The sequence below is a fragment of the Rhagoletis zephyria genome, unplaced genomic scaffold (genome assembly GCF_001687245.7).
Source record: "Rhagoletis zephyria isolate East Lansing unplaced genomic scaffold, Rhagoletis_zephyria_1.1 Rzeph_scaffold_02458, whole genome shotgun sequence".
Taxonomy (NCBI): domain Eukaryota; kingdom Metazoa; phylum Arthropoda; class Insecta; order Diptera; family Tephritidae; genus Rhagoletis; species Rhagoletis zephyria.
Window position 1 is genome coordinate 69,660 of NW_016159542.1, and position 10,069 is coordinate 79,728.

General features: G+C 38.1%; 2 protein-coding genes across 2 annotated transcripts in view; one reads left to right on the plus strand and one right to left on the minus strand.

Moving 5' to 3' along the window:
• The window catches only part of CtsL2 (Cathepsin L2), a 26,615-nt gene extending 23,178 nt beyond the window's left edge, over positions 1-3,437 (plus strand). The window contains 3 exon segments of the mRNA XM_017621430.1: positions 2,521-2,537; positions 2,540-2,995; positions 2,998-3,437. Of these exon segments, the coding sequence (XP_017476919.1) occupies positions 2,521-2,537; positions 2,540-2,995; positions 2,998-3,230 (706 nt within the window). The 3' untranslated portion in view covers positions 3,231-3,437.
• A 1,718-nt stretch (positions 3,438-5,155) lies between these two features.
• Positions 5,156-5,770, minus strand: LOC108366935 (cathepsin L). The gene is made up of 2 exons (XM_017621428.1): positions 5,569-5,770; positions 5,156-5,497 (listed from the first exon to the last, which is right to left on the minus strand). The coding sequence occupies exons 1-2, from the start codon at positions 5,695-5,697 to the stop codon at positions 5,234-5,236; spliced, it is 393 nt and encodes a 130-aa protein (XP_017476917.1). The 5' UTR covers positions 5,698-5,770; the 3' UTR covers positions 5,156-5,233.
• Positions 5,771-10,069: the final 4,299 nt, after the last annotated feature.

Genomic DNA, 10,069 nt, shown 5'->3' on the forward strand with positions numbered 1-10,069 from the left:
TTGTTTTTGCGATATTCTTCCTTCTTGGTATGTGCTTTTAAATATTTCACAATCTCATTGATCTCTGCACTCAGTAAATGGCTGATAAATTGTACTACGAAAATAAAACGACTACATAGTAGGGGTATTCTCCAAATCTTGCAAAGCCATTGCACGTAGCACGGATTGCATGAATTGCATAACTTGCAAACACACAACAACAAAATACATGGGAAACAACATTTCCTATCGCTGCAAAATATGCAACGTCGAAACCCATATATATATTTTGCAAAATAGCATAGCAAGATAAGTGCGACCCTGTGCTAGTTGTTTTGTTGTTGGAATCGCTAAATATTTCTCTCATTCCTCTCATCTCGCTCACTTCTTTTTTTTGCTGTCTCTTGTTATTGTATTTGCTACATAATTTCGCTGCTTGCTACCCATGCATGCTATCACTTTGCTATGGGGTGCTCTCGTACTCTTCGAAATTTGGAATAGTATTTTTGCATATCATGCAATCCGTGCATCGTGCAAGACTTCGAGAATACCCCTAATGTGTTTTGAGAGAAAGCATATCATTTAGCTTGCGTAGCTTCAACAGTCGCACTGGCCGAATGGACAAGGCATAGGCGTGCCACTCGAGATATCCGAGTTCAAATCCTCGGGCAGCGGAATTTTTTCCATTGTTTTATTAACATTTTTTTCTTTTTGAATATCAATTCGTTTTTTTGAAACATATGTATATCATGTTTTTTTCTATCTAGATTTATTTTTTTCTTTATTAATTTAATTTTCTTTTAATTTTTATATCTTACTCCTTTAACAGCCGATTTCATGAAAGCAATCTAAGTGAAAAATTATGAACTTTTTGAATTTTATATGGAAATTGACAGAAAAAAATAATTTTCCACTTAAATTGCTGGTGACACCGGCGCCGTTCTTAATGCCCAACTTATGCCGATTCGGACAATCCGCTGTACGCATTTCAGTTGCTTAGCAAGTGTAACCTCTGCTGGTGAGTACCATGGGACAAGGCCCCCGTAAAACACGATAAGCTTTACCATGGTTTCACAAAGCCTATGAACTATTTTTGGCGAGATACCCCACCGTTTACCAATAGCTCATCTGCAGCAGTATAAAGCAACAGGCATCGGTTGCTTCTTTGTATTGGGCTTCCACGATAGCTGCCTATCCAGGAGCAAGACTAAGTACTTGGCCCTGTCGGAGAGCTGCAGGCAGACACCATTGATTGAGAGAAGAGCCACATCTCGGACCTTATACTTCCTAGCAAACAAGACCAGTTCCGTCTTGGTGGGGCTGATTGCGAGGCCACAGTTAGCTGCCCACCCAGTAACTTAAAATCGCCCACTGATCACAAATGCCACATCATGGCCGGCGGCGATCATCAGACAACCCGATTTCCCCAGTTTCTCTAGAAGACCATTTACAACCGCGATCCAGACTGTATAATATTTATGAGTGTATGCTTCCTCTATACACTTCACCATTGTGTGTAAGGCGTTGTCGAACGCCCTTCCGTTGCAGTAAGCAAGTTGAGTTCTCGAGTAACAGTCACAAGGAATACCGTTTCGTATATGTAAGTCAATCAGTCTCTCGAGCGTGTTTATCAAAAACAAAGACAGACTGATAGGCCTGAAGTCCTTAGGGGAAGCATGAGGGCTCTTACCAACCTTCAAGATGAATGCCTCCCTCCTTCCCGGTCCTCACGCAGGTCCCATAAATAAGAGCCAGATAATCGTATAACTCTTCCACAGCCTTTGTCAGTTACGCAGACGATTGAAGGGTTTGAATAAGTCGGAGTAGTCTGCTAAATAGGTCTTATCTTATCTAATTTATGACAGATGTGTCGTGCTACCCTATACGTGGACTCTGCAGACCATATTCCATAGGCCCGTTCGATAAAGTTATTATTCAGACAAAGTTTGCACGATGATAGCGGAATTACTGATCGCCGACAGGACGGTTTCACACGCATTGTTGGAATTAAAACTGTGTTTTTACGGAAATAATACAACTCTAGGCTTTTTATATGAATTTTTTTATGTCATTTCATCCTGGACAAGTAATTGGTTGAAAAAATTTATATTTATTGGTCTAACTTACACACAGTATAAACTGGTATGAATCATTAAATAAGAAACTAATCCAAAACTATACTCATACCTAAGTAATTCCCATTCAAAGTAGTTAAGCTTTATGGCCTTAATTACCCATTCACCTTAGACCAATAAACTGTTTAAATGAGTAACCTACATAGGCATTTCGATTTCGATTCACAAGATAATCATTTTTATTGTTTGATCATTTTATAAGTCCATTAATTAACTAATTTACTAAAGAAATACCCCAAAATATATTACAAATAACAACAGTGAATTAGTATACATATATGAGCTTATGTATGAATGTATGTATACAAATGCATAAACATACGTAGATACGTTTTTTCGCAGAATTTCAAAATTGTTTTTTTCCCCCTTGTTTTTATAAATATTACCAATTTCTTTTTATTCGCAGGGAAATCACCTCCAAGCACACAATTTCGTTACCGCCAAAGCGAATGTGCAAAATTTACCTGAATCATTTGATTGGCGGAGATAAGGCGGTGTCACACCACCCGGATTTCAAGGTTTCGATTGCGGTTCGTGTTGGTCGTTCGCCACTGCGGCGGCGCTCGAGGGTCATCTCTTTCGCCGCACTGGCATACTGGTGCCACTTTCGCAACAGAATCTGATCGATTGCGCCGATGAATATGGCAATACGGGCTGTGATGGTGGTTTCCAGGAGTACGGTTTCGAATATATACGCGATCACGGCATTTCGATAGCAAACAATTACCCGTACACACAAATGGAGAATGCGCAATGTCATCGCAATGAAACAGGTAAAGGTGTACAGATACGCGATTATGCGCGCATTAAGCCGGGTGATGAGGAGAAAATGAAGGAGGTCATTGCGACGCTGGGTCCATTGGCTTGCTCCATCAACGGTGCGCGATATCCTTCGAACAATACATGGGCGGCATTTATGGTGATACTGAATGCAATCAGGGCGAAGTTAATCATTCAGTGGTGGTTGTGGGTTATGGCACTGAGAATGGTCGTGACTATTGGATTATTAAAAATTCGTACTCGGAGAATTGGGGTGAAGGCGGATTTATGCGACTATTGCGAAATGTGAATAGTTTTTGTGGCATCGCCAGTGAGTGCAGCTATCCGATACTGTAGACGGGAGTAGGAGACAAAGTTATTTAAATTATGCAAATTTGAGTTAATGAGATGAGTATTATATGTCTTGCTTGATATTAAAATAATTTGTAGCAAACTTTTTATATTTCTTTAAGCTGTAAGTAAATGTTTTTATGACACAATTAATATTTATATTACCTCGCTTTTATTAGCTTGGAAAGTAATTATGTAATAACGATGCGCCTAAAAGATGCAGCGATTTCAATTCTCAAGTTAAGTAGCGAGTTTTTTAGTTTTTTAAACTACATATAATTTTTTTATTTATGTTAAATAAAGTGCAATTATCTAAAAATATTTTTCTGTTGATGCATACATACATACACTGAGCCAAAAGTAACAATGGCTTCTTCAACCAAGTTATTGTTTGGTTTTTTCATGGTAAGTATACCGATTGTAAGAAATGCGATTCAAGTTGACCATTTGAAAAAAAAAACTTTGGCTGTAGCTGAACGTGTAGAGGTGCTTTCGGGTATTTGTTTGCTTCAGGCAGAATCGAATACGAATGCCGTCAGCGGCAACATCACATCATTATTATTTTTTTCTGTTTTTTTTATCTTTCCTTATTGCGAGCATCTGTGAAGTGCAGAACCAACTCAATCGACGAAGAAAATTAATTCAGCTTCAACATTTTAGGATAACCTTGCAGAACGGCTATGGCTGAGCGTACAGAGGTGGTTACTGCTATGTGCTAACTTGCAGAAGCAACGCGTCTTTCCGTCAGAAGCAACGTGTTAAAATGATAAAAAAAAANGAGTTTGCATATCTTCTTCTTATTATCATATGATATCATATCATATCATATGAAAAAGTTCAGCGACCAATATGGTGGCCGTCAGGTATGATTGCAACTTTTCGACGTTGAGCTTTCCTTGCAGTGCTGGACGCTCACGTTTTGCCGCACAGAGGAGTGTAATATGGCTGGGACAAAATAACGCCCCGTGAGGATGTTTGGCCAGTTCTCATTTTTCAATCTGGCGCACACAGAGGATACTTGGTGTAAACAATGGAACTGGGGCTTGATTATTTATGGGAAACTGTCGTGGAAGCCTAATATCGAGGAGAGAGCAAGGAGGGTCTCAGTGGCGTTATACAGTTGCAAAGGGGCCATAGGTAAGAGACCTTTCTCCTTTCTCCTGCCTCTCATCTGGTAGAATAGACTGGAGAGGGCTACGTTATCCAGTGGAATCAGTGGGCCACTGAGGACCACTCTCAACCTGACCCTCACCGTCATGCTTAACATAGAGCCTGTCGATATCGCAATTCAACAACTGGAGAAAGTGCGGCAGCCAGACTTAAGGTACTTGACTCACTATGTTTCGCGTAGGTATATTACCTTGTCAGGACTTGTATGAGTACCAGGCCATAGTGATATCGTAGTCTAGGGATCTCTTTAGACTCGCGATGATCTCTGGTGGGTGTACTGACAGGCCGCAGTCCTATCGGGGTTCACGCAGGGAAATTAAATATCACACCAGCCCCCTTTTGTTGTAACTGGAATCATCTCAACACTTTCTCTTAAACTGCCCAGCTTTTGATAGATTGCGGCTTAGGCACTTGGGTTCGTACTTTACAACTAGTCCGAAGGAGCTCTCAGTGACAAGAATCCGCCCGTCTTGCTTTAACCCCGCAGTTACCGCTCGCAGTTGGACTCTTAACGATCTAACCTAACCTATTCCAGGGTCCCTAGTAGTTTAAATAGTAAGTTGCGAATTGGCTATATGGTCGCCAATTCTTTTTACCGCTCAATCATTTTTGTGAAAACTATAAAGATTATTTTATGAGAAAACTTCTTTAAAATTATGAAGAGGAAACTAGAATAAATATGTTTTGATAATATTTGTAATACAATTTCTAATTCTACATACATATTTAAGTATTTACGTAGAATAAAAATCTACAAATAATAAAGATTTTAAACAAATACAAGTAAATATAAATACACAACTATTAATACAAATAATATATCCTATCAATATCTGCATCTAATAAAATCGTCTAGTTCTCATGAAACTCGTGGCACTTATACTTCTGCCAGCTAAAGCTTCAGCACCGATACTTCCACCGTGCAGCCAACGACGAAATTCATCACTTGTCAAATCGGCAAACTGGTTAACGCCCATTTCGAAAGTTACTTCACCTCTCTTATAACGTTCATTGTGATCATAAATCATGTGTATATTATTGCAGAAAATCACGCGACGACGCGCATCCTCCACCGATGAACGATATTGCTTTTGGAATTGGAGCTGGGTAGAATGTAAATTTAAAAAGCTAATATAAAAAAATGCTAAATTTCCCCACCCCTCCCCATACATACCTTATATAACTGCCAACTTTCATCGCTACAGTTGTCCATCACACCGTAAGCGCTAAAAACACACCCCGCCATTGAGAGCGTCAGCAGCAGTGAAAGCTTAAAATGTGTCGAGTCTAAAAAGGTGCGCATTCTTCAGAAGAATTCTCGAGTGTTGTGCAGCAAACGGCAAATTACGAAATACTCAAATACCTTGCTGCTACGATGAGATTTATACTTCACCTCTTAAGCTTTGTTGAGCGGAGCTAAGCTGCGTTTTTTCTTCTTGTACAGTTGTGTGTGCTGTGCGCATGTGGGGGTCCATGGACGCCTTTCAGATAAGCGTTCAAAGCAATCAATTCTTTTATTTTTTTACAAATTGCTATTATTGGTCTTTAAATGGACAACTTGATAATGAGTTCCAATGGTTGATAGCGAAGAAAGCTATGAATTCGATTTTTCCCTCATTAGCGCTTAATTATTGTTATACGCTCAATGCGTTATCAGACGCTAATAATTTTGACAAAACAAAAAAAACAAACACGAAGACAAGTGTCAATAAAACGCTAGCGGGTGCTTAAGAATGAAGCTGATCTTTGCAGTTCCTCACAGTTGATACGTGGGTTGGCAACAGCAAATTGCGGTCTTATCATATGGGCATATGTGTAAGGCCATCAACCTAACTTCCACCTTTTGGTTCTATTTCTGTTATTGGCCTAATCGTATTTAAGGTAGCATGGTTATGGATCAACAGTATGCAAAAAAAATATCTGTAATCTATCTTCCCTTGTATGTACGCGCAAATTGCAGAAATAATGCATACTTAGCTCCAGATAACCAAAATTACTATATTTTCATGGTTTTGATATTAGGGAGACTTCGAGAGGTTGCATTCAGAGGTGGAAACCAGTTAACGTTAGCGATCTTTAGGGCAAGTCGCCATAATCGAGTGTGGAGAGAAAAGTGTTCGATTTAATATATGAGCCATTCTATTCTAAGTCGGATGGCTTTTGTAAAATATATATCTTGTCTCCGATTCGCTTAAAATTTTTCTATGAGTTCTAGACAAGAAATAAGCTAACACATTTTGGGGATTTTTTTTTTCATTTTTTTCTTCGGAGATACGACCTTTCACAGTTTGGATTTTTTCGCGATTTTGACTAATTGAAAAAAATTACAAAATAAACCTTCTCGCCATAAAAAAATATTTCTAAACTAGCTCTTGAAAAAATTTCCAATTTTTTGAACCATTTTTTTTTATAGAGAATTAAACAAGGATTGCGATGGTATAANTCTATGAGTTCTAGACAAGAAATAAGCTAACACATTTTGGGGATTTTTTTTTTCATTTTTTTCTTCGGAGATACGACCTTTCACAGTTTGGATTTTTTCGCGATTTTGACTAATTGAAAAAAATTACAAAATAAACCTTCTCGCCATAAAAAAATATTTCTAAACTAGCTCTTGAAAAAATTTCCAATTTTTTGAACCATTTTTTTTTATAGAGAATTAAACAAGGATTGCGATGGTATAATTCTAAACACCTAATTTACTGGTCTTCACTATGCAAATCAACTTGAAAAAGGTTAACTGTTAATAGCTAAGTTAGCTTTAGGACAATCTTGACCATCTTATATACAGGAGGTTAAGCCCATTTCTTTAGCTTTAAAACGACGTTAAGATGAAGTCTCTACAATGAGCAGAACACGAGATATAACGATTTCAAAAAGTACATGATTAGTCAGAATCACGAAAAAATCCAAAGTTTGACAGATCATATCTCCGAAGAAAAAAGTTAAAAAAAAGATCCCCGAATACGTGTTAGCTTATTTCATGTATATAATCCATAAAAAAAATTGAAGTGAGTCGAAAGTATGTCAAAAAATTTGGTGTCCGATATGAAAAAGAATGCCTCATATANGCTTATTTCATGTATATAATCCATAAAAAAAATTGAAGTGAGTCGAAAGTGTGTCAAAAAATTTGGTGTCCGATATGAAAAAGAATGCCTCATATATATATATATCGCAAATTACACGAAACTGTACATTGAAATAATTGTACAATGTACATACATTGATTGAAGGGATACTCAAAGTAGTGACGAGTAAAAAGTACATATATATACATAAATACATATGTATGTATGTATGTGGAAAAAGAAAACAAATGGTTTCAACTACTGTGAACTAGACCCGGCATTTCTACATAGTTCACTTTAGCTAAAGAGTTTAAGGGCCGAATACTCAATGTCTGGTTAACTCTAATCTCCGCTAAAACATCTTTTCCGATNTATGTATGTGGAAAAAGAAAACAAATGGTTTCAACTACTGTGAACTAGACGCGGCATTTCTACATAGTTCACTTTTGCTAAAGAGTTTAAGGGCCGAATACTCAATGTCTGGTTAACTCTAATCTCCGCTAAAACATCTTTTCCGATGTCTTCGACTCCATGCATATAACAGGGAGTCGGTAACGTCGATAACGATGTTTAAGCGGAGATTAGTGGTGACCAGATATTGAGTAGCTGGCCCTGAGGGTTTATTTAGCTGATCACAGTCGATCATTGTGGTACCGTTGTGGTTCACGTTACAAATGGAGGAAGCCGTTCTCTCACCATTGTTAAAGCCTTGAACGGCATACTGAAAAAATCTCAACAGAGGGGGCGTCCAATTTGTGGCGTACGCCTATGATGATTTGCTAGCAGTTATGGGCCCTTTCCTCTCAACTCTAACGAAATACTCGAAAGATCACTGGTGCAGTTATACCCAGCACACTGCCTACAATGCGCATTACAATTTTAAATTGGTCAGCGGTATTTTAATCAATTATTTGTATGAATTACGCAATGCATTTTGTGGGCGGACCCCATTTAGCAGTGCGTCGCTGGGTACCTTACAAAGAGCGGGTGAAGCGCAGACCCAGAGAAGATCGAACTTATGCTATTCACAAATGGTTAGGAACAAAATACACCTGTTCAAAGCGCCGTCGCTTGATGGTAAGATGCTCAAGCTATCTTATAGTGCAAAGTATTTGGAAGTCACGATAGACACCAAACTGAACTGGAAAAGCAATATCGAATACCGTGGAAAGAAGGCGCACGATACCTGGCAAGAATAATGCGTTGCTCTTATAGGGCAAAAACTACCAACAATATTGGCGCTGGATCATAAAAAACTAGCTCGGAATAACACAGAGAGTTCCCGAGTTTGTTTAGGTGACTTCTTAATCTGAAATGAACTGTTAATATACCTATTACAATTCTTAATTTGTTGTATTTTGGAACGAATTTCCGTCATCCCTTGTCAAATTTGGTTATGGTTTGGAGACTAACCGGTTTCGGCGTTGTGCCATCTTCAGTATCATTTTTCGTTCGTTCTTAATTTGTTCTTTGGGAGCTTAGTGAGGTTATCATATTTTTTTTTTTTTTTTTTTGTTGAATCCTTCCAATATCTCCTTTGCCTGGCGCTGTCTAGTGACTCGTTCTCTACTTGTTCTTAATTCTCTCCTAAGCTATTCTCTGATGGTGTGTGCTGCTATTGCAAAGAAAAGCTCGGGACCTATTGGTGTTGTTGCTGCCGCCATCCTAGCAAGCCAGTCTATATCTTCATTTTGATTTATCGCTTAGTGACTCGGGACCCATAGAAGGAAGACCTTGTTTGATCTTGTACCAACGATGCCGGCTCCAATGCTCGCAGGTGGTTTTTAGTCGGATGTGTACGAAATTAGTGGACGCAGGAGGACGTATTTCTTAATGCCTTATTCGCCAGCTCTATTTTGAATAATTGAACTGATATCAAATCTAGAAATTGAGTTAGAGGTATCTGAGCCCTAAGAAATTCCATATTACGAGATGATACCACTTTCTCTTCACCCAACTTTCCCTAGTAAAGTGTAGCAGTGATAGTTGGCTGCCTGTTCTATACTAAATAGTGTTCAGCGACGTGGATTCGAGAGAACCCACAAAGAGGCACATTGGCACATGCCCTGTGCCACTGTTCAACTTTTGGCAGATCGCGACTCTATATACTTTATCCTCACAGAAGAAAAAAAGCAGACCAAAAGACTAGAAAGTTGTTAAAACTCACTAAAAAGTGCATCGGGACTACGGTTTAAGCGTGGGCCTGCCCTTTCTTAGCAACCTCAAGGATCAGCCAAGCTGACATAACCCAGCCCAACCTAAATGGCGAAATAAGCAATTCCAAGCTAATTGATTAATTTTTTTATGTATATGTATGTATATTCTTTAATCTTATATATGCAATAATATTATTTATCAACTGAACAAAATTACAATACTTAGGTATTTATATGTAAATGTATGCATGAGTACTTGCCATTCAGCGAAAACATTTTAATAATTTTATTTTTATAGTTTGTATGTAAATGTGGGTGTATTTGATTTTTTTATTGTTGCCAGTTATTTATGTTTATCAGTTTTCCTTACGGCTGTTTACATGTTTTATATTTATATTTTTATTTTGTTTTATTTTGTTAGCTTTTGCTTAGGATTGGCTGTACTTTT